The sequence below is a fragment of the Beta vulgaris genome, chromosome 8, assembly GCF_026745355.1.
Source record: "Beta vulgaris subsp. vulgaris cultivar EL10 chromosome 8, EL10.2, whole genome shotgun sequence".
Classification (NCBI taxonomy): domain Eukaryota; kingdom Viridiplantae; phylum Streptophyta; class Magnoliopsida; order Caryophyllales; family Amaranthaceae; genus Beta; species Beta vulgaris.
In genome coordinates, this window is record NC_079209.1 from 59,990,213 (window position 1) to 60,015,665 (window position 25,453).

Sequence of the window (25,453 nt, forward strand, 5' to 3'; positions counted from 1 at the left end):
GGTGTTACAAGTTTCTTGAATTCCGTGATAATAATTCTTCCACTCTATGTATATATTTTGTGAGTTCCTTGTTGGAAAATAGAGAAGTACATACACTTTCATGTGCTTACACACTCTTATAATCTCACTTGATCAAACACATTATCATGTGCACTAATCTTCCTAGTACTCAATTTATATTTATTCATCCATTACATTAATATAGCCTCGAAATTACCCCTTATTTCCAACAATGATTTCTACTTGGACATATAGTTATATGAGGATGCCATTTAGCTCAATTGTAATTTCATTTATCTAAAAAAAATGTCTAATGAAAATCAATATACTTCTATGATTCATGCATATTGTGGAACAAATTTCCAACATCCTATAAAGAAAATCCTCCCCTCCCCCCCACCCATAGTAGAATTTCATTTTGGACACATACTCATTTATGGTTGACCTGACTCCTATAATGCTTGACAGTTAGACACAAGATTGAGAAAGACAAGATGAGACAATAAGAAGCTATGAACTAAACTGAACTGAAATAAACTGGTACAAAGTGAGGTGAACTAAACTGAGTCTGAAACTATAAGAGAAAAATAGTTGAACTGAAACTGCGTCCACAATAACATGACCAAATGCAAGCATTGTTGCATTTATTTCATATCACTAAATATATCTAATAAAAACAAACTAAAGCTTTTGATATCAAGTACTATAAAGTATAAACCGATATGTTCTGTACCATTACACTCAAATGGATCAGAGATATCATTAAGGCGGTACAATAAATGATTATTATTGAAAGAAACTACAATAAGAATACTTCATATCACGATCTATGTACTTGAGACTTTCCATTGATGAACCTACCATCTTCTATCTTTGCTAGAATGTGCATAGATCCATATGACAAGAGGCTCTGATGCTCCATTTATCTATTATGTTTGTCCTGTATTATTCGAATGGCCTAAATGTTCCGATTTCTCGTACGTGCTCAGATCAGCATGTGTATCCTTGTAGCGCTGGCTCAGATACGCATCACATCGGACTGGAGGAAACCTGCCGGGTGGGAGATAGAGAGTAGTGAAGCAGTGAGAGCAAGGTTCTTTTTTTCTCTTTTTCTTTTTTCTGGGTGTGTGTGTAGAGAGCCACAAAGATAAGTAATACTTCCTCTGTTTCGTTTTAAATGCAACAAAGGAATATTTTATATCTCACAAATAATACCCCTTTGTTGCATTTAAAACGAAACAGAGAAAGTATACAGAAACATCTACAAGACTTTACCAATAAGTTAATCGCGCATTTACAGACTGAGCACGAGTATGTAACAACTCTTCATAATTACCTTATGTAGGTCTTCTGTATATTAGTAAAATGAAAAATCATGCATATGTAAGAGATCATTAATTATAGACTTACTTGGGAGGGTTAGATTCTGATTTGCAGGTTGGCAAGCACTCAACAAGACATTCATGGCTTGGCTCCACAAAATATGCAATCTGCATCCAAGAAAATGAACATGGTAATGTAAACTGAAGGTTGCTTCCTAGAAGAGCATCAATGGACAAAAATATCACGTAAACAAGAAGATTAATTGGGGGAATCCAGAGGCTACAACATCATAAAGTGATAAGATCGAAAACCAATAGAACAAAAAATTTGTATCTCTCAAATCTTTTAAGTTAACGCACTAAGGTGCTTAGGCATATATAGAGCACAAAACACAGAGAGGATTTTGTGCGAAAGTTCTTGCCAAAAAGGGCTATGACTTTAGATATATCCCTATGTGAGGCGAAAAAGACGTAGCTTACTAGTTCTCCATGAACACCTTTAACCTTTTATATTGACAATATGGCCCCTGTGTATGTAACGCAACTTGGGTTGAGAAGGGGCATTTATAGTACACAGGGTGTAAGATGGAGAACTAGTCAGCTATTTAGCTACTCTCTTTGAGAAGAGGTGGTTCCAAGATTTTGAACCTTGAATGCTAAACTTGCCGAAAGCATAATGTTTAACTTAGAACCAGGACAGCGTTGTCTGGTATACATTAGCATACAACTGAGACAGGGAGAATATTGTTGAGTTGAATGACATTCCAACAGTAAATTTGACAAATAAGTCAAGTTCTCGTATCAGCACCAAGCCACTAGCTGGTGGAGAAAACAAACAAGACAGTAGCTCCCTCAATAGCTAGCTACACAACCCAATAAGACATTGCTATACCTTACGCATACTTCTATAGGTCTGACCTATAAGCTTTCTAAACACCGAAACCATGTCCATCTTCAACCAGAACAGAGGAAAAAGAACTCAAAGTCGACAACAATGATAGATAAAAGAACTTACTTTTTTTTTTATCGTGAAGAGAACTCACCCTTAAAGGCAGTAATATGTAACTAGATGAACAAGACTGACACTGATTCTTCTTCGCTTAATTCTTATTAGCACACAAAGTAATTTCATTCTTCAAAATCAGAACCTTGGAGGGGGGGAGAAGGATTATGAAGGGGCTTACAGAGTATCGATGTTGACCGTTCCCTATAACCCTGTGCAAGGTGGATCTGCAGGTCCAAACACACCAAAGTTAACCAGCTAGCCAAATGAATAAAAGCAGGTTCCATCATGTTGATGATGTGACCGGTTGCTGCACTAAATTAATATTCAAAAGAATAGCATGCAAACAATGTTCCAATCAAGCACAGGAACACCATTCAGGACAGGTTTCAAAAATCAAATTACCGCAATGCGTTAGATAGGCCAAAACTAGGTTCTTGGATGCTTGGATAATGTTATTGCCAGGTTAAGTCAAGCCATATTTTTCCAAGTTCAAACCATTCACCCCCTCCCCCGAATATAATAAAATAGAAAGAAGAAAAAGAAGAAACGGGTGAGCTGGCACACTGTGTAGAGCGGGCTATAAGCTAAGGTCCTCTCAACTCAAGGCGGAATATTATAGATGACCGCACAGTACAAATTAAAGCCAGGATTTCACTATGAGATGAATTTTCAACATAGATAATCTTTGGGTGTTGAAAATCAGTTAGCCCTGCTGGTCATCATGCTAACTCCGCAATGTCAGCACTTCAACTGAATAGAATTGTATATCTAACTTGTGCTTTCAATTCTTTGTGTGTTTGCCGCTAGGCATATTAGATTATTGATGTAAAGCAAATGTAATATCTCTCTCTCTTCACTTATTCAGCTTATAGCTTCCCACTTGCACAACAAGTTAACAATTAAGAGTTTAGAGGTTTGAGAGAGGAACCACCAAAAATTGATGACTAACAATTAATTCAAGAGATCTCTCTCAAGTTCTTTGGAGTTTCTGGAAATTGAAGCATAGTGACTATGAATTTTTACGCAACATAGTTCTTATTTAAAGTTCTCCTTACTTTTGCCAGAGACAGTAAGATGTAACCTTCACTTTTTTCTAATGCCACTCAGTTTGATGAATTTAGTCATAGAGACACAAAATTTCTAACAGTTTAATCACCCTATTTAAGATTTTATACAATACTTTGTGACAGTTTCCGAACTTAATCAGACACCATCTAATTTGCGTCATGCATTCTTATGCAGAAAAATTGAAGTAAAAGTACAGAATCAGTGCAACTTTACTTGAAAACACAATTGCTCCAGCGCTCCAACATGTCACCAAGATTCACAATAAATGCCCTGAAATACAACACCAAACACTAAATAAATATAGATGTACCAATAGACCCGTTCAGAACTTTAGCAGTTTATGAACAACCAAGCGGACAATGTGCTTGAACAAAAACAAAGTGTACTCTAATAATAAGAAATTGACACTCTGCCTTTAGTCACTTATCCATTTAGTCTTAGATAGAGTTGAACATATGCTTACCCTTTTACAGGTGGTACATCTTCCCATATCTGTGGTTTGGCATCCTTATCCTTGCATATCTACAATTGGTAAGAAAAGGGTAGAAATCAACATAAAGTAACATTGAGCAAGATATGATGGTGATTATCTTAAAGGATTTCAGCACCATTCATACTTGCAGACCAACTACATCATCTGTAGCCAAGAGTGTAATCAGACCATAGTCGGAATGTGCACCAGCTCCATATATTCCTTTTGATGGATCAGAAACTTGACCTAACAAGAAATAAACATGATGACTGACAAATATATTTTGATAAAGAATTTAGCACCAAGTAATTTTGGAAGGACAATTCGATTGCCACCTTCATAGTGCAACAGTCGTAAGGTTGCGATAGGGTTCCCCAGCATTTCTGGCTTATCAAAGAAATCAGCTTCTAGGTCAAGTGCAAGAGCTATAATCCTTGCAACACCCCTTGCCACCTCCCTGCATGTAAGTCAGATATCACAGATAAAACACATTTGGATATTTGAGTATAACCAAACAGTCAGAAGCAGAGGAGAAGATACAGAAAGTGGTAGGTTGATTCAGCATAAAGCTACCCTCCAAGTACAGAAAACCACGTCACTCTGCCATCAGATAAGGAGAATCGCAGCCAATACTAGACAATAAAGAAAAATTCACCATCGAATTGGCATGACAGGTCACGCCAGGAAAACACAATTCGCCTACGAAGTTCATGCAAATGTGCAATATTAAGTTTTGTGAGATACTAGGTCTGTCTGATAGCTGAGTTTCTACTAGCCAATAGTAATGGTACTAATTATCACCCAAAAGTTGCATTGAGCATAATTACAGCAATATTGCCCTATATTGAGAAATGATGTCCTCATATACCACTTACTAGACTCTAAAGGACAAGATATTCTTGTTTACTAAAATATCACAAGTTATTACTCAAATTTGGAGTTACAGGGTATCATAATTACATAAATACAGGTGCCAAAGAGTCAAAGATGGATGCTACGTTGTGGAACGAAGAATTGGCATTAAGGTAAGTAAAACCTACTAAGGTTAACAAGGCATATCTCGTTTCGGGCCTGCCATTTATGACAGCTAAAGCACATGATCAACTTGCTCATAAATTGGAGCAAGAAGTTTCATGGAAAGGAAGAGAAACAGATAAACTACAGCAGCAAAAAAATTGATTGATGATCTGATACTTACAGTGCTTGGTCATGATATTTCTCCATAGTTTGCCTCCAACCAGGCAGGAGATCTGGTAAACAGAGAGATGCCAGAAAAATCAACATTCATGATTCTACATGCTAGATGCTACCTGCTATATTTTAACATATTTCATTTTGAAAGCAAAAGTGTTTGCACAAGTTCGACTATAATATGAAATTAATTGAGCAAAACATGGAGAACATATATACTAGTAGATGATCAAATAAGTTACCTGAAGCTGGCCAAACATTCGGTCCATAAAACGGTTTCTCAGCATCAGGATCATCCATAGGTTCAACACCAATATAATAACCCTCCTTGTAATCTCCTACAGCTAGAAAATTGCCAATAAGTACAAAATCTAAAAGAACAGAACGCCACTGTGCTATTAGCCCCACAAGGTAAATCCTTGCACATATGCCCTCATTGAGAAACCTATTACATTTAGCTAATGCATAGTATCGTCTACAGTAGTATAATAAGAGACTACAAAGAAAATTCATCAGATTCCCAATTTCCAGTACCCCTATACAAGATATAACATAACTCTGTAAACTCCCACAGCAAGATACTAAAGAATCAACACATCCCCTAAATTGTACAAAAAAAGGGCTGCACTACTTATAAAGCAATTGATTCCTCAGTATCTCCATAAACTAAGATCCTCCTACTCGAAAATGTCCCGAGTCTAAACGTGAAGATGAACACTGGAACACAATGTCCAAATTTTATGATTGGGACGCATGTACAGGACTACTTTCCTTAGCTACACTTGTTATATTATGTAAAAAAGCAATAACCTCCCCCTTTTCAGCCAAAATCTAGTGTCCAAAAATCCATCTTCATTCAAAGTGTCAAGTATCCGACACGGTTACTCGAGCTTAAATAGATTTTTCTCCATCAAACCCCAATCAACATAATTCTTGTTCATACCCCTAAAACCTCAACAACCCCATCAAAATATACATGTAGCTAATTTCAGTAGGTAATCACTAGGATAATATACAATGACAACCTACATGCAATAAAGGGTCATCTGATCATCAATATTGAGAAAAAAAAGCTCACCTTCAACTTGATTTTCAGGATCTAGAAGCTCATCAAGAATAGGTGTATATCCACGATGCTTTTCATTTCTTAAAAGCTTCATCTTCTCATCCATTGGCAAATCAAAAAGCTTTTTGCTTTGTGCAAAAACTTCATCCATGAATTCCTGGCTTATCCCATGGTTTATTACATAGAAAAACCCACAATCTAAACATGCCTGCCACCAAATTTAAAACCCAAAATATAAGTAGTAACTTATATAAAGTGCACAACATTCCAACTTTTCCCTATAATTAGCTTTAAGCAACTATAAACTCATACTAAAACAAACAAAAAACTCAAAAGTTCCAATCACAAGGAACTATTTTGTCATAATAACCCACAATCTAAACATGCTTGCCACCATATTTATAATCCAAAATATAAGAATAACTTGACAAAACTGCAAAACACACTTAAAAAAATTTCCAACTTTTCCCTATAGTTAGCTTTGAGCAACTATAACCGTGGATACCATCTAACTTAGTTGCTAAAGTTTTAAAGGTTTGGTCTCGACTATCGAGACTTGGGATCGAATCCTGTCTACATCACTGAACTTAGTAGCTCATTTGCAACCAAAAAAAACTCAAAACTGCCAACCACAAGGAACTATATTGTCATAAAATTAAGATTTCAGAAATACAATAAATAACACATTCAAAAACTGCAATTATATCCAACCCACAAAAAAAAATACAATAAGATTCTATGAAAAAAAATCACAAGAATATGAATAACTTTGAATTGTGTTAAAAAAAAAAAAAAAAAACCTGTTTGAGGAGAGAGACAGAATTGTGAATATCTGAACTGGAAAGATCGATGTAGTTAAGATTAGTGATGTTTGTGAATGAAACATGAGTTTCAGCAGAATTACTTTTGTTATTTTCCATGATAATGGAAAATTTGTTTGCTTTATAAATTATTATAACTTTCCTACTATTCTATATTTATGGAGAAATCTTAAGTACCTAAATGTTAGGAATAAAATAGGAATTTCTCTTCGATATGAAGAGACGAACGAGATGATGAGAGAGAGAGAGAAAAGTGTAGCAACGAGTGGGCAGGGAATAGGCAAGGGAGGAATCTGTTGAGCGCCAAATAATGGTGTGAAAGTTACGTGTTTTGCTGCCGTTGGTGGCCGTGCCGCTCTTGCTTGGCCATTGTTCTTTCGAGAACGTCAACGCCTAGATGGTGCACACGCTAGTATATACTTCCTCCATTTCTTATAAGTGCAACATAGAGAAAGTGGGGGAATACCAAGGATGTAGAGAGAGAAAGTTGGGACCATAATAAAGTAGAGTAATTCAAGTGATGAAACAAAAAAGTTGTGGTCCCCTTTTGCTTTTTGGTGGCATATTTGTAATAATATTGAACTTTTTTTTTACCATTTTGAGTTTGGTTGTACTTATTGTGACTATTCCAAATAAGGGAAATGTTGCACTTATTAAGAAACGGGGGTAGTAGATTATAGAGCATGGTGTATAAATGTACATGGATAATAAGCCGATTGAACATATATGTACATGGATATCCAATCAGATGAACATATGTATATCTTTGTGGTAGTTGGTACATTGTTCATTGATATTGATCTTTGTGTTCATAATTCAGTCATTCATGTTAATTATGCGTATGATTATCATCATACAGACGTGTGTATGTGTTAATTCATAGACGGACATCGTTTCAAAATAAATGAAAAAGTTACTAAATTTGTGTGTCAATCTCTTGTGTTTCATTTAGATAGAACAGAGGAAGTATTGTTTATGTCAGTTATTTATATGGTGAAATATGGAGAAAGTTACTAAATGTAAAAGGTGTCAGTTATTTAAATTTCTCAATGAAATGACCTATGTAACCTAATAAGAAGGAGAATAGTTTACTCCACTTACAAAATCAATGAGATTCCATTCTAAAACCAATTGGTGATAGAAAGAGTAATATATTTTAAAGCTTATAAAGTAGTTTAGTCTCTCCTCTTTCTCCAATATAAATTACTTGATCACATGTGATCATCAATAAAATTCAATACTACACTACCTTATTTTTACGCTACAATCTCTGGTACCATATTAAAATTAATATATCATAATTAACATCATTGAAACTTAATTGCGTTAAAAAAAACTAAGAAAAAAAAAAAAGCAATCTCAATCACCTATTTAATCAAGCAAAATTAACACTAGGAGAATCTAAAAATTTGTCCACCTCTAAAAGGAGACCAAATATTTATGTGAGCATGACACCAACTTGTACGCAAATCCAACTCCTCCTTGTTAGAAAAGTGAGTGAATAATTAAATACTAGTTGAGGCAAGTTCAACTAGTTGAAAATCAGACGCCTCTCCTCTCTTCTCTCTCTTCTTCCACAAAATCCTAACTTTCAACTTAGAGACTATCGTCGCCTTTTTGAATGATAGTAAGCCCTTTTTCTCTTTTTATTACTATTTTTTTATGTGTATGTTCTTAATAAACTTTCAGTCTCCCTCTAATGGAGAGTTTTTCTACCCATATATTGAGTTATATCTACCCATATATTGTGTTTTATCTCTCTCAATATGAGAATTTGAAAACTTTGTTTTCGGCTTTTTGTGTATTCAAGAAGTTGATTTGTTGATCGAAATTTGTTCAGAGTTGCAACAGATGTCAATACTTCATTTACAATCACTTGAATTGGCTCTATTTCTACTTCAAAACTACAAAAAATTGACAGGCTCCCTTGCAGAAGGCTGCATCAGACAGCGATGTGAAAGACGAGGGTTTTCAGAAGTATTAGATCTACTCAACGATCGTGATTTTGTCATATTAAAATTATATGTATTTGTTTAGTTCTAATTTCTATTATAAATATCGTATGATTTTGAATCGATAAATTAATGTTAATTTTTTTTTTTTTTTTTAAAAAAAGCAAGCTCAACTATGTAGACAAAAGTAAGGACAATTTTTTTTTTTGGGTTGAATTAACTTTAACCTTTGACTCTTTGGTTGAAGACATCGCTAAGTTGGTAGATAACCAAACAAAACCGTACAGTTAAGCCGACTCCGCCATTAGTTTATTGATTATACCATGATCACTCATTAATTAAACATGGTCCTAAATAGTCCTATATTCTCATACTTTTTTTTTATAAAGAATGTTCTCATACTTTATTTATTGGATAATGTTATAAAGAATGTTCTCATACTTTATTTATTGGGTAATAAAAATGATAAGCATTAAATACCTTTTTTGAAATGGAAACAATTTAAGAATTCAAGACAAAATTACACATCATTTGAGGTTATACATGCTTGATTCAAGTTTTTATTTCCATTTTAAGTTTTTAATACGTAGCCCTAAGAGTTATGTATATCACTTTCCTTATTTATTTAACATGGAATATCACTTTTATAAAAAAGAAAACATGGAGTCTAAATTTTGTGGGCTTTTCTTTAGCCCGCTGGCACGCTATGAGAAGCCCGTCCAAACTAGACAACTCCAACTTGCTTAGTGCCGTGCGGGTGCGGGTGTGGGTGCGGGGCGGGGGCAAGGGCGAGTGCGGGTGGGGAGGTCAATCTTTGACCATTCAGATGGATTTTGCACTTTATGGATCGAAGTAAGCATTATATGTCGAGTTTTAATTTACAATCAGTTGGTTAAAATCAACTTTAAATATTTTAACATATCAATAGACCCAAAGTTATTGAGACGAGTACAAAATTATGATAGAGATAAATTAAAAGGTGAGAGAAAGAGAAACTAAAAAGTGTGTTAAAATATTAAAAAGTAGATGACATGGGTGAAGAAAACAGATAGAGTAGATGGACATGTTACCACTAATTATGTAGATTAAAAAGAAACTAAGGAAGTACTCCCTTTGTTTCTTTTTGTTCATCGTATTAGACCTTAAATATCTTTCATTGTGTATTAGTAAAAATTATAATGATTAAATACTAATAAAATACTCATTGAGATGAATCAAACAAGACCTCACATGACTATATTTTTTTTATCATAGGTTGAAATAATTTAGAAGATTTTCTTCAATTATGAATAGTGTCAAGATTCTAAATAGGAAGAACAAAAGAAAGAGTATTACTAGGGATGGCAATGGGTCCTGGACCCGACCCAGACCCGGTAGGACCCGACCCATTTATAAGGGTCTGGGTCTAGAAATTTTAGACCCAATGGGTCTGGGTCGGGTCTGGGTCCGGGTCCACGTATGCTAGACCCAGACCCGCCCCGCGGACCCATTTACATATTAGAATTTTTTTTTTTACCTAAACTCTAAAATTTTATGAGAGACATTAACTTTATAAGTTGTAATATTTTAATATTTTATCAGTTAATTCTTAAAATTTTATTTAGAGAATTCTTTAACCATGGATACAAGAACCTATATATATTAGGGGGAAAATTTTTAATTACATATATTTAAAAATGTGATGAAAACTTAAAACTAAGAAGGACCCATTTAGGACCCAGTAAGGACCCATGGACCCGCTAGACCCAGCGGGTCTGGGTCTGAAAAATCTAGACCCAACGGGTTTGGGGCGGGTCTGGGTCTGTGAAAAATAAACGGGTCTGGGTCTGGGTCCAGGTGGACCCGACCCAGACCCGCCCCATTGCCATCCCTAAGTATTACTTATCTTTCCAAATATTGTAAGTTATCTATTTTTCAAGTCGGGGTGGGCTATGACCGTGGTAGGCCATCCCCTGAATTCGCCCCTGATTAAGGAATTGCATATATTATTATTGTTATTGTTAATACTTCCTCCGTTCCGTTTTAAATGAAACGTTTGCTTTTTCACGCAACCCAACGCGCTTCTTTAGTCATTAATATCTTTAGTTGTGTACATGTAAAAAATATAAAAAAGTTATAATTTGATAGTATGCATCGAGACGAGTCTAACAAGATCCCACTTGACTATGTTTTTCTTTATATAATAGAGATAAATTAGAGTTAAAATTGATCAATGAATAGTGTCATTTCATCCAATGTTTCATTTAAAACAGAACGGAGGAAATATTATTATTATTATTTGAAAAATGCATGCACTTAAAAGTACAAATAGCATTGTATATTTTAAACTATAATATTGGTGATACTTACAAAATAAACATAAAATTGTGTATCTAGAACTACAAATAGCATCCCTCAAAAAGTGTTTAATAAGCTTATGAAATAAGTAATTATAGAATTAGGGACACTTATGTCCCTAAATATATTCTTTACCATGGTCTAATAATAAAGTAACATATCCTAAAAATAATTGACTAGGTTTTAAAAGCCTTAAGTATAAACCAACAGATGAAGAGAAAAAAGAAAAGGACTAAGCAATAGTTAAAATAAAAATAAAAAACTAAAAATAGCAAGATTAAAAAAAAAAATAGCAGCATTTTGGGATGATTATCTTTTGGTTTTACTATGAGGAGTTTCCTATCACTTTCGACGAGTAGACTAATTAATCTCCTGCGAGAGTTTGCATGTGTATTTCAAATCAAAGGACAGCATCCCTCCAAGCTAGAATTTTTTCCATATCCAAGACTCGAACATGAGACCTTCGTTAAAGAGCGAGAGACCCTTAACCACTCACGCCAACCCTAAATAGTTATGATCATGGATGATTATGATTCATGGAGGATGATGATATGGCGACAAAGAGGGCAAGAATGATGGCAAGAAGAAAGCCAAGTGTAAATACAATCAGGATGATACACGTGTCGACATGGGAGTTGTTTAGCTTCAGCATGACCGTTGTTATGCGGAGATTGGAAGCCTTCCATACATACGCAGCAAACCGAATTAGCACACACGTTGACCGTTGGCAACTCCATATAAACTTTGGAGAAATTAACGTTATCATTAGTAGTAATTTGATGATTATTTGATGATGATGATGACGATGATGATGATGGTGATGATGATTTGATCATCATGGTTGAGCATGCAAGAGCTTCATCAAGGTCGAATAGTAAATCTATGGCATAGTTTGATGATGAGATAGACATGGTTACTATACTAGATAGAAAAAGAAAGAGTTTTTATATATATGTGTGTGTATAAATTATATGGATATACCATATACATAGAATGATAAAAGTGGTGATGTGTTAATGTATAGATATTGTCCTTCTTATGTTTTTATATAGGGAAGAAAGAAGATGAAAAATCAAATTTGGGTTAACCAACCCACTAAGTTCGTGTATGATAATGACAAATAAAGGGGAACAACCACGTACAATTTAGAATTAAGGGCAACATCAAATATTAGGTGGAGTACTAGAGTATACAATATATGATAATGATGGTTAAAGGGCATGCATACACAAGTTTTTGGGTGTGTTTGTGCTAGAACAATGATTAGTTTGGTATCGTTAGTTGTGGTTGTAACTTTTCGCTATGAGAGTTAGTTGCGCTATTAGTGTGTTGGTAGTTGTTAGCTGTCAAAGTAGTGGCATAAAATATTAATATTCGTTGAAAAAAACTGTACGCCAAAGTAGTTAATTTTTGCTTATAGATTATTAGTTAATAATAACTCAAACAAAACTTTAGTGTAAAATGTATACACCGCCACTAGAGCTGGGCATGGGCCGGGCCGGCACGAGGGCCGGCACGGCACGGCACGATTTGAGCCCGGCCCAGCACGGGACCGCTATGAGCACGGCACGGCACGCCGGCACGAATGGTGGGCCATGGGCCATGCATGAACAACATTCTAAAAGTTTGGCACGAACCCGGCACGAGCACGACGGGTCGGCCCACAAGTTGGCACGCTTATTTTGGTTAAAATTTCATAATATAAATTAAAATTTATATAAGGCACGATGGCACGGCACGTGGGCCGGGTCGTGCATGGGCCTTAGATTTTACAACTTGGCACGAGCCCGGCACGACACGAGCATTTCTTGGCCCGTTTTGGCACGACACGTTGTGGCACGAGGCACGCGGGCTTGGCACGTGGGCCATCCCGGCACGGCCCGTGCCCACCTCTAACCGCCACTAACTATTTTCCAAAAGTTACAAATTTAGGCTTTTGACAAACCCTAATAGAATACTACTTCTATCAGCATTAATGCTACCTACATCGCTAACTAAGCAAATAGTACTCGTATTTTTCTTAATTAGTGTTCTTAACTCAGTCAAAATATACTAAAAATTACTTCCAAAGTTTGAGCCTAACAAACTCCTCGTAGGATGAGAGTCAAACCAGGTACAAGTTTAGTACGTCCAACGAAGTTTTATCCTAAAATTAATTGACAATTATGTGCAGTTTCCTACTAACTAGGCATGTTGGCCTCATAGATTAATCATTTTCTTTCTTGTATTTTGATGTTAGCAGGGGTATTAGTCCTAACTCGCATGTAGGCTTTTTTTCTTAACGGTCTATACCCTTCTTTTTAACGAATTGTTTATTGGTAAATATAAGTACTAAAAAGAAATTTAAATATAAAAATACATAATTTTTAAACATTTATTTATTGCGTTTTAGGACTTAGGCCTTGTTTTTTTAAGCACGATTAATTTCAATTCAATTACTTTTTTCTCACAATTTCAACTCAGTTCAACAACTCAACTCAACTCAGTCCAAAATAACAGGGTTTTTGAAGTACGTACTTTGAGTTTATGACGAAACGCCGAACAGGGTAAGTGAGATGAGACTAATAAATACTTCCTCCGTTTAGAAATAATTGCACCATTTCTAAGGCCTTGTTTGGTTGACAAAATAAATTATGGGAAGTGCAAATTCCTAGGAAGTATAAGTATATGAAGTTGTTTGGTTGGCAAAATCATGGGAATTTGCAATTCCTAGGAAGTTCTACTTCCTCCAAAATGGAGAAAGTTACTTACCTAGGTCCCCCTAGGTAAGTAGAACTTCCCCTAGGAAGTTCTACTTCCCATTGTCAACCAAACACAATTTTACACTTCCTAGGAATTTCAAATACATGGGAAAAATAACTTCCTAGGAAGTATGGCTTTCCATATACAACCAAACAAGGCCTAACTTTCACGCATGCCGATGTATGATTTCAACCATTAATATCTTTAATTATCAATAAGTAGAAATTATAAAAAGTTTATTTTAAAAAAATTTACATCGAGACAAATCTAACAAGACCCCACATGACTATGTTTTTCCTAAAATATAAATCACCAAAGACAATCTAAGTGTAAGATGTGAATAGTGCACAAAATAGAAATGGTACAACTATTTCTAAACGAAGGAAGTATATAGGCTCATTTATTGTTATAACTACAGCGTACAGGGTAAGAGGGTAACATACTGTTGAACAAAATAGAGCTTTTTGACGAAATAAAAACTGTGTTCATATGCTGCCTGAAATCACCGACTCCACAGTACTGTTTAAAAACAGCAGCACAAATAATTAACATTGACTAATAGTTTACAATCTTGGTATGATTTTGTGGTATGAACTATGAAGCTATCTTTAATAGAGTAGGAAAAGGAAAACTTTGTAATTTTAGTTGAAGAAGATCAAATCTTTTCATGACTTAGGAGAAGGAAAAATATATTTGTGTACGGAGTATTTGACGATAGAGAAAATTTGAGTGTCTCTAGGAAAAACACATGTACATGATACATTCAAGTTGAAGTATAATATATTGACACATACCTTTATTTGTGGTCTTGTGGAAATAAGGAAATGGGTTTATTGACAAATATACTCCACCATATCTCTTAGTGTGGAAGAGTGGAAAAAAGATGAAAGCCTCAAGGTGAAGTGTTCCAACCATCAAAAAGAGTATATATGGATGATCTCATGATTATGTAATATAATAACTATGTTAAAAATAATTAATTGTATCTATCTAGTATCTAAAAGGCGATGGTATTATTTGGTCTCTTCCCGTGTTAATTTTTTAAAGTTGAGCTTTTTCTAAACTTAGTAATGGTAGAGTCTTTATTGGTTTTGTTATTAGAAATAGTGAAGGTGATGTGGTGTTAGCTGGTGCCAAGTCTCTGGGTTCTCATATCTTTATTATTCAAGTAGAGGTTTGGGCTCTTAGTGAAGGAGTCAATGGGGCTCTTTCCTTAATCTCTCACATCTTATTATAGATAGAGATAACTTAGGGGTTATCAACTCTATGAAAAGCACTTTGCGAATTTCGTGGGAGCGAGATCTCTAACATTATTAAATATGCAGGTGTTAGAGGTGGGTTTGGGTCGAGCCCGACCCGTTGTCCGCTACGTGGGTCGTGGGCTTGTCACGGTCAAGAAATTTTATTTCAGACCTGCATCGGTACGATCCTGCCTAGATGGCCCGCGGGCCGAACACCCCTTTTCTCTGTTTTTTAGCCTAAATTTGTCAAAAATCCAAAAAAAAATAACATAAAACACGAGCCAGGCCCGCAGGAGTCACGAGCTCGTCCCGTGGGTAAAATCTGAAAATGTCAGACCTGCTACTCGGGCTCGAGCCCGGCCCATGCCCAGGTCTACATGTGTGGATGCTCTTCAGTTTCAAGATTGTCATTTCCTCCACGATTTTCGTGAAGCGAATAGAGTGGTGAACTTCATGGCTGGGAACACCCATGACTTCCCTCCCCTCTTGTATTGGTTTCCTCCTTATTGTATTAATTTTTCCCTTATTATTCGTAATATTGTTTTAGGCGGGTCTCCGAATTAGAGTGCTGGGCAGTTTGTTCTCCTTATATATAAAAAAATCTAGCTAGCTAGTTGTAGGTTGCTTAGAAATATGATGCTGGTTGAACTAGTGGATATCAGCCTGTGTTCATCACTTTATACTTTATAGGCAGGTAAGTTGAAATTTCTTATAAGAAGGGAAAATTTGGGACATTTCTCTTACAAATTAGGGGTAAAACTTAATCCCAATAATTCTGAAATTTGAGGTAATGTCAACACCACTTATCGTCCATAACCTACTTTTCATATTCCCTATTTCCCTACATATATTACCTACTTTTTATGGAATATATGTTACCAGTCTCGTACTCACTAATTTCAAACCATTTATCAACGACCTTGAGAATTATGTATTTTTTGTATAAATTAATAAAAGTATACACTTGTGTTTTAATTACTATGAAAAAATTTGTACTTTGATAATTAAAGTTGCTTAGTTTAGTCTAGAGGTGATCATGGGCCGGGCCGGGTTCGGGCCGGGCCGCGGCCAAAAAAAATTGCCCATTGGCCGGGCCGGGCCTAAATTTCGGGCCGAATTTTTGTGTCCAAAGCCCGCTATTTCGGGCCGGGCTTTGCGGGCTTTTGCGGGCCAAAACGGGCCAGGCCAAAAAAATAGACTAAAAAGTCGTTTTTAGCTTGCCCAAAGCCCGCCCAAAAACAAAAAAAAAAACGACCGGGCCGGGCCGGGCCCGGCCCGCGGGCCGAAAAATTCTGCCCAAAACCCGGCCCAAAAGCGGGCCGGCCCAAAATGATCACCTCTAGTTTAGTCTAGTGATGGGATGAGTCCCACCTATGTGACTGAAAAGTCAAAGGTTTCATACCTTTTTGGCTATGGCTACGTTGAAGTCAGCACAACCTAATCAGTAATGGCTTAAATTTTTATAATGCTTGTGGCTTGGTGGATGAGCTATTCGTATTACATACTTTGACTTAGAGGGTATTAGAAGTGGGTGAGCAAGGTGAGTAATTTGATGGGCTACGTAAGGTGGGATGATAGATTGATAGGTGAAAGGTGGGGTGAGTACAATATCCATTTTGTACTTAATGAGGCAAGCTAAGTATGGTTGGTTCTTGTACCCCATGAGCAATTGGTAAGAAATGTGCATAGGAAACATGGGTGAGAAGATTTACGCGAACGCGCGTAATGTTATTATGGTTTCGTTTGGTAGGATGTAAAACATTTTCAGAATAAAATGATTTGCAATGGAAAACGGAATTTCAAAATAAGTTTTCCATTGTTTGGTTGCATGTAAGAAAAATGATGAAATGAAAGGAAAATGAAAAGGAAAGTAAGGAGGTAGGGAGAGGAGTGTACAAGAGAGATAAGGAAAACAGTTTTCTCTTCATTTTGAAGGGAAAATGGGTTTCCATCATTGGGAGAGTGATTTTACTCCAAGAGAAAAATAGTTTTACACTCTTTTACCAACCAAACAATGTAAAACTGAAAATAGAGGAAAATGTTTTACCCCCTATCAAACGGAGCCTATATTGCTTGCCACTTCATTTTCATGACAACTTACTTCTATTATATCAATGTTAATCACTACTGCTACAATTCTCACAAAGACTTGACATGGTAAGAAAGAAGAAAGGGGAAAGTACACTTAAAGAACACAATATAACCGAGAGTTGCATGGTAGTGAAAAACATGACAATTAAATAATAAAAAAATAAACATTGTACTTCCTTCGCTTCAAAAAGAAAATGCAACTAACATTTGAATTTTTAGAGTCAAACATTACAAACTTTTATCACGAATTCCCACCACTATATAGTGACTATTAAGATAAGTAGAAAATATTCAAAGGATGTAAAACAATATTCAAAAGAATGAATTTGCATTTCATTTCTCTAAATCCTCCATAAATCTTCAAGTTCTTACACAAAATTACAAAGCAATTGTGGGACAAACAAATCAAAGAATTACATAATAATGTAGCCAAGAAGTTAAAAAAAAAAAAAAACCATTAATCTAAATCTCTTATAATATACTACAGTATACACAAATTCTTCCTTAAATCAGTGTTGCTCCGACACCTTCATTTACCTCAAAAACGGCGACGTTATACTTGGATACCTCATTTTAAACTAAAAACTTGACTTTTTTCTACCAAATAGCCGAGTCAGATACTTGAACACCCGTATTCGAGTAGAGGAGTAGACACTCAATTCATGTTTTGAGTAACTTAGCCTTAAACCAAAAATTTAAAACTAATCACTCAACAATTAAACTTTTTATGAGCTAAATTCTGGTCAACAACAACCGCAACTCGGCAAAGAGGACAAGAATCATGAACAGAAAGCCACGTGGCAATACAATCAACATGGTACACGTGTCCACACGGGATTTGCCTACCACCATGATGTGGTGGCTCGAAATCCTCCCTACAAACTGAACAAACGACGTCGTTTGACGTAACAACAGCCGGAAAAGTCAACACTGTCTCTGTCACACTCACAACAACATCATTATTATTATCGAAAGGTGACGTCACTTGTGTTGAATTTAAGGCATCCATTGGCATAGAAAGAGCTTCATCAAGATCAAATAATCCATCAAATGAAAATAAAGTTGCCATTTTTTTTAGAGAGAGAAAGTGGTAAGAAAATGATGTAGAGAGAGAAAGAACAAAAAAAAAAGGGATGAATTGAAATGTTTGGATATGAAATATGATAGTAGACTTTGGGTATTTATAAGGATGGCTTCATTTAATTTATAATAATATTTTACTATAAGATATGATTCATATGAATAAATGAATGTGTGTAAATGTGATATAGTATAAGATATTAGTATGAGGAAATTTATGGTCAACTTGTGATTGTTTTAGAATGTCAAGTTGCATGCTAAGGCTGCGTAAGGGAAGGTGATAGGGAACATGGTTTAAAGTAATCAAACTACCTCCACTGCCTTTTTTTTTCCCTTAAGTGTATAGTGTAAATGGGGCCACTTTTTATATGGGTATGCTCTTTGTGTATGATAGTCCAATTGGTACATCGACCGTCATCAATACCATCTAGGCATCTACTAAGACAAACGACTCAATATTAATTACTTACTAGAGGTGGGCATGGGACACGCCAGCATTCCACCCGGCCTGGTTCAAGCTCGCTAGGGTTCGACCGAGCCTGTTGTTCACTGCGTGGCTTGTGACGGTCAAAAAATTTTATTTTAAGCCGGCCCAACACGAGTCTGTCTATATGGCTCGTGGACCGGCTTATGGACCGAACGTCCATTCTCTTTGTTTTTTAGTCTAAATCAGCAAACAATTAAAAAAAAAACAACATAAAACATGGGTCGATTCGAGTCGGGCCGTTGGACAAAATCTGAAAATTTCAAGCCCAGCTTGGCCCATGCCCAGGTCTAATTGCAACATCAATCTTTTTGACGTTGTTTAAGAAAGTCATATGAAGTGGAGAAAGGTAAAGATGAATAAAAAGTTAATCCAAGTGTTATCCAATTCAATTTATAACGAAATGCCCTTTTGATGATTAATGATTATGGTTGAAGACTTGAGGAAGATATTTGGAATTTGGCTAATTTGAATTCCTTTCTAGGGATGTATACATGATATTATCTAGTGTAACGAAGAGCCCACCTTTTCATATGGTGGACTATTTCTTTCATCATAAATAGTGTAAACTTTAGATGAGGCTTGTAAGAAAGTATAGGAAAGGGACTTGTTACTAAGTTGTTAGAAAGTATTATATCAGAGAATTAGGCTTATTTAGATTATGAATGCGGACAATGAATTGGGTTCTTTTTTAAGGGTGCATTAAATCCCCCCTTCTTTCTGATATCAGTTTGAATCAATTATGATGGCTCCAAATTACTTAATCGAAAGTTGGTTTTTGCCCTTTGTCATTTGTGATTATTGTAGGGTTCTTTGTCTTGCGAGCTCCGAGCTGAAACCCTTGCGTTATCAAAAGGCGTCAAGAGGAATATCTTTTCTCGGCGTCTAAAATATAATTATTCGATACGAATATTCGATACGACAACTTAATTATAAACTTAACTGAACGGAATCCATATTAGTTAGACCTGAAAATTAGATGACTAGTATCAACTAGACCCAAATACTACCCGATCACTATCGACTAGACCCAAAAACAACTCTTAAATGATCTAAATTACATAGGCCTATTATCAAGTTGTAAGATTGGGACATAAAATAAAGATAGATGGAGATTTCCGACAAGTTGGTTTGTTGGAGTATAAAGTACTAGTACAGTATCAGTTGAGAGCACCCCAATAAGGGTAAGCTGATGTATTTTTTGAAAAGTAGAGGGTATGCCTATATGGTGAATTTGAAAACTCGAAAGGGTATATATGGTGCAATAAAAAAAATCGTCAATGGTATATGGTGAAGAAAACATAAAAGATACATATGGTATGATATAATCAAATATATAGCTCATTCTAGTATAGTTTGAAGACACTAAAATAATAATTTCCAAAATATTCATTGTCAGTATGACATTGCATTAAGGTCAATCCCATTCCATTCTAACTAAAGAGCACTTCTACCTGATTACATCTAGGGCTGTTCAATGTCGGAGGAATTGCGATCCGAATCCGATCCGAAATTTTCGGATATCCGAACTTTTTGGATCGGATTACCGGATTTTCGGATTGGGGCGTTGACATTTTTGAAAATTTCCGATCCAAAAACCCGTTTTTTTCCGGATATCCAATCCGAAATATCCGAAATCTTAAAACCGGATCGGATATCCGAAATTTTGGATCGGATATTTTTGAACACCCCTAGAACTGATGTACATCCACTTTGTGGAAGCACAACTCGAATCTACCAAAAAGGCCATTCAAAATTCCATGAACAGAGTTATAGAGACTAAGAGAATCAATTAGCGTGGACACTGATATCATTTCTCTGTACCTATATAAACCAAGCTCAGAAGTTACAGCATCCTCAAGTTCTCTGCTTCTTTCTCTTCACAACTTGCTCAATTCTGGTCGAAACATCGCTACTGATCTTTGCAATTTCTTTGTCCCCATTAGCACTCACACCCTCGGTTTTCTGTGCCAACTTTCGCTTTCTACCTTTCAGCTTTTTCCGATTGAGCACACTAAACCATATTCAGGAAAGCACGTTGGTGGAATGAATGAAGGTTAAAATCAAGAACAACCGATTCCGCTAAATAAACTCCCTAACAAAATCAATAGATTCCGGAGTAGGAGTACTTTTAAGAAGAGATGAATTATACATCACTCCAATTGAAAAGAAAAGCATCACTTATTAGGCAACCAAAGAGTTACCTGGTCTGGTTATCTGTGCTGAGTTTCCTTGTCAAACCATTTTGCGTAATGCTTGTGTAATACTGAATAAATGGGAAACTGTCATTGCACTTTTCACTCTGCACATTATTAATCCACCATCAAGACCAAATTACAATCACAAGGTTCAAGAGAGCATTCTGTAGATGGTGGAAACAGATTTATATAACCTGAAGAAATGAATCTGCAGACGCTTGGTCTATTGGTGAAAATGAAACACCCTCTCTCTTTCTTTCGACAAAATCAATGTTCTTCTCCACCTTTAAGAAGAAAAAACAATGATACGAATGATGAGGCAATCAGCATGACTTTGAACACATACTCACATCTTAAACAATAAGACCACAAAAAAAAAGCAGTGCAGATCTGCTATCAAAGACCACGGGTCTTCCAAACTTAAACTAGTCTTAGTCAGAAGAGAATTCAGCACATCTCTGGCTCCCAACATGATGGCTGACAATCAAACATCCAATATGATGAAGCTAGCAACGCCAAACAGCAACTTCCGAAGCTCAATTAGCCATGTTTTTTTTTTCTGTTAACTGGGGATCATGAAGAATGCTCGTCTATTTATCGGCAACAAGCAAATTGGACAGCAGAATATTACATAAAACACCAGGGTCCCGAACTGTGATTGATCCAATATATCCTTGTAGCATCGTTGGCCATCAGCAATAAATTGATGCATTTTCATATATATGAGTAATAAAAGGCTAAATTCTACCCAAGATATTATAAGCATTATCCGCGATGATGGAGGCAGGTTTGCTCACAACAACCTTGTTATGAACTAAAAATACTTCGAGCGTCAAGCTTAATGAGAGGACATATGCATGTATGAAAGTATGCGGTGGAAGAGGCACAAAATTCATTCCTGGATGACAACAAATTTATAGCTTCTTTTGCAGCCAATATACCATCAACTGTACACTGATTTACATGTGTTGTTCAATCATTACCTTAAGATCAACCCGATGTCTTTTCCTACTCAGGAGAGCATTTAGGGGATACTGATCTCCATACACCACAATATAATGCATAAAGAGACTATTATTTATCTCTTTTTCTTGGCTTCATGCAAGTGAAAAGAAATGACAGCACATTTCTGATATATGCTTGAAAATCAGCATTAGCAGGTTGAGAATTTTTCTTAATTCTCCATCTGCAGGTAGTAGACTCTTCCAGATAAGCACCTGTTTTACTCAATCCAAAGACAGTTTGCAAAGTTTAAACACCAGGACCTACAATGGTGTCAATTGGTATCTTATACGTGTTCCTCAACACACGTTTTTATCTTTTTTTTTCATTTCCTTATCGACGGTTAAGAATTTTTTTTTTGTTCCTTCTTCTCTCCCCTAAATACACTCCATCGTTTCTTTTTTATCTCACCCACTTTTATTTTCCCACATTAATGTTCCAACTTAATTAATCTAAGTGATACATTAGAAAAACCACTTCTCCTACTTCCCCTTACACGCCTAAACCAACACTCCATCTTCTCCAAATTCAAGAACCCATAGATTCATCTCTCCTTCCCCAAATTTCTTTTCTTTAAACACTCACTATGGTTCTCAAAAGTCTAAACACAGATATTTCTTCCCACAAAAGAAAAAGAGATCCTTCCTCTCCAATTCCTATGGAAACCTTCCCTTTTAAAAAGCCTTCACCACTCCAAATTGAAAAACCCCCCTTGGCCATTACCACCGGCGAGTCCACTGGATTGGCAGACGAGCAACAATGCTCACCGGCGACTGTGCCGAAACTCGCGGTTCCCTACCGAGCAACCGAAACGGCTCTCACCGTCGTGCCGGCAAGCCACCCGCGACCGACCCCTGCGGTTCTGTCCCTAATGCAGAAGCAACGCAAGACCGGCGGTTCTTCCGCCACCGAGCCACCTTTTGCGGCAGTGAAAACCAAAGGTCCGAAAGTCTCCTCTTTTGAAATTAAATCCAAACTGCTCACTCAAGGGTTTGCAATTAATTATGGGTGGTGCAAATCAGAAAAATTAGAGGAATTGATGGAAATTCTTGATCTTTTTTACACGCCAAGCCCAGAACTAATTGCAACATCAATCTTTTTTACGTTGTTTAAGAAAGTCATATGAAGTGGAGAGAGGTAAAGATGAATAAAAAGTGAATCCAAGTAATAGGATAAATATAAAGAGAAGATATCACTAAATAAAGAAACATTAGAATTAATGTGAAATTTATGAATAAGGAAAACGATTTAATTGAAAAAATAGAAGTAAAATTTATGAATAAGAAAAATGATGTAATTAAAAAAAAATAAAAGAAGTATTAGTGAGCTCAGCTGAACGCCATCTTGGTCTATATATATAAGTGTTATCCAATTCTATTCATAATGAAATTCCCTTTTGATGATTAATGATTATGGTTGAAGACTTAGATTAATTAAGTTGAAACATTAATGTGGGAAAATAAAAAAAACTAAAAGTGGACGAGATAAAAAAGGAATGATGGAGTGTATTTAGGAGAGAGAAGAAGGAACAAACAAAAAAAAATTCCTCTTAACCATGGATAAGAAAAAGAAAGAAAAAAATAAAAAATAAATAAAAATCCTTTCTTTGTTACTGAACAAATAAAAATGAATTTCCTAAATAAATTCCTTATTTCTCTCAACTGTTAGTGGATTGTCCATAACTTTGCTTGTTCCTCAAGAAACCTTCATTATCTAAACTCTATTAGGAAAGGCCTGAGCAAAGCCAACAAAAAAAAGGGCAAATAAAAGATGCATAAATTCCTTGCTGATCAACAACCAGGATACCTAATAAATGCTGTCAAAACAGATGCAACAAAGCCAATGAAATACCTGACCAATTAGGCGCTGTACTGGTCGGCGCAGGCTTTCAATTGTGGATTCCTCATAAAATTGCTTCAAGCGTATGACAGGAACAGTTGTAAGTTCAGGGAAAGATATATGGTGACTCCATTGAAGAAAATGTGCACAAAGCAGCTCCACAGCAGCAAAAACACACTCTTCTTGAAAATCCCGTGACTTGAGCCAAAATTTGGGCAACTGCTCCATGACAGCCAAAAATCTTATGATTATCCTGATGATAAATATACTAGTCCAACAATGTAAACCTACTGCATGGATTCAGCAGAGAAATGGTGCTATAATTACAATAAACACAGAAGTGTACAAGTTTCATTCTTTAGATGTCAGTCTTACATGTCCCATCAAGTTGGAGAACTAGGCAAATCAAGCACAAAGAGGTTGTATATTGTAGTAAATTAGTAATTGTAGAACCAAAAATAACCTCCACCTACTTCAAAGAGCTTCTCATCCTCAACACCCCACCCCACTGCCCCACCAAAAAAAAAAAACACCCAGCGCCAACTCCCTCTACTTTTAAGTTCAGGGCTTCGAAATGCATTGAAAATCCAAAGATCCAGCATAAACCACAGCCAAGTTTATGCTCTACAATCTTCTGAAAACTTAAAATTCTTCGGTTTCAATATCTACGTTAAGAAATGCCAGTCCATGACTTTAAAAACAAACACCCATCAAAGTGAAAGTAAAAGCAAAAAACTTCAACGCAGAACATGAAGTGGTGGCGGCGTAGACAAACTTTTTTGCCACAATAGACAACTCTCATAATAGGTTTTTACATCAGAAGCAAGCAGACAGGACACGACCATGCCATCTTTTATTTTTGTACAGCAAGGTTCACCAAAAAATAAACATATAATCAGAAGTAGTACTGTAGTAGTGATGTGAATTTTTCTAAAATTTCATACCTGTAACATAGTTGATAAGTACACATCACCCTTTACTGGCTTTCCAACTTGCAGGACATGACAGCTTTCCAATACATCCAATGCCAGTGAAGAGACAGGGATGAAGATTTCACTAGATGCAGAGAGTTGATTCAACCATTTTATGCATTTAACTTTCAAAGGCAGATATCTTGGACCAGCATAGAGTTGAGCTACTCCATTTATGACTTGGATGAGAGGATATAATAGGCCATGAAGATCATTATCTTTAATATTGACAGATACAAATGTAACCCAGAGATCAATGCACAAAACATACTCCCAACTGCAAATCTTTTTAAGAGCTTCCTGCCAGACATTAATACTGAATTTCATTAACAGCAGTGTGTTGGCTTCAATTCTAATCAATGATACAAGGAACGAAATTCGATACGAAACGCGGGACGGAAACGGAAACGGGAAACGCTACCTTGAGTGAATCGGGAACGTCTGGTGTTGTGAGTTATGACAGTTTTTTTTAAAGGCCCAACTATACCTAGCCCACTTTAATGCTTTCTTTAAAACCCTAATTGGTAAAACTTTAAGAAAAAGTTAAAAAGAAAAAAAATAAAGAGAAGG

At 36.0% G+C, this 25,453-nt stretch overlaps 2 protein-coding genes across 6 annotated transcripts in view; both read right to left on the reverse strand.

The window, feature by feature from the left end:
* Positions 1-629: 629 nt before the first annotated feature.
* On the reverse strand, positions 630-7,242 carry LOC104902291 (2-oxoglutarate-Fe(II) type oxidoreductase hxnY). Of its 2 annotated transcripts, none has more exons than XM_010690012.4 (11): positions 6,926-7,242; positions 6,138-6,333; positions 5,302-5,403; positions 5,067-5,118; positions 4,204-4,325; positions 4,014-4,114; positions 3,860-3,918; positions 3,610-3,666; positions 2,507-2,552; positions 1,411-1,490; positions 630-1,050 (listed from the first exon to the last, which is right to left on the reverse strand). In XM_010690012.4, the coding sequence occupies exons 1-11, from the start codon at positions 7,043-7,045 to the stop codon at positions 930-932; spliced, it is 1,056 nt and encodes a 351-aa protein (XP_010688314.2). In that variant the 5' UTR covers positions 7,046-7,242; the 3' UTR covers positions 630-929. The 2 variants fall into 2 exon arrangements, with proteins under 2 accessions (XP_010688314.2, XP_010688315.2); XM_010690013.4 differs by having other exon boundaries at positions 5,302-5,397; positions 6,926-7,240.
* Positions 7,243-20,161: 12,919 nt separating this feature from the next.
* LOC104902292 (protein REBELOTE) overlaps positions 20,162-25,453 on the reverse strand; it is a 14,594-nt gene continuing 9,302 nt past the window's right edge. For all 4 annotated transcript variants that reach the window (XM_010690014.3, XM_019251471.2, XM_019251472.3 and 1 more), the window contains 5 exons: positions 24,857-25,183; positions 23,925-24,131; positions 21,266-21,355; positions 21,078-21,175; positions 20,162-20,887 (listed from right to left, as the gene is read on the reverse strand). In XM_010690014.3, coding sequence (XP_010688316.2) covers positions 20,731-20,887; positions 21,078-21,175; positions 21,266-21,355; positions 23,925-24,131; positions 24,857-25,183 — 879 coding nt within the window. In that variant the 3' untranslated portion in view covers positions 20,162-20,730. The remainder of the gene's footprint in view (positions 20,888-21,077; positions 21,176-21,265; positions 21,356-23,924; positions 24,132-24,856; positions 25,184-25,453) is intronic.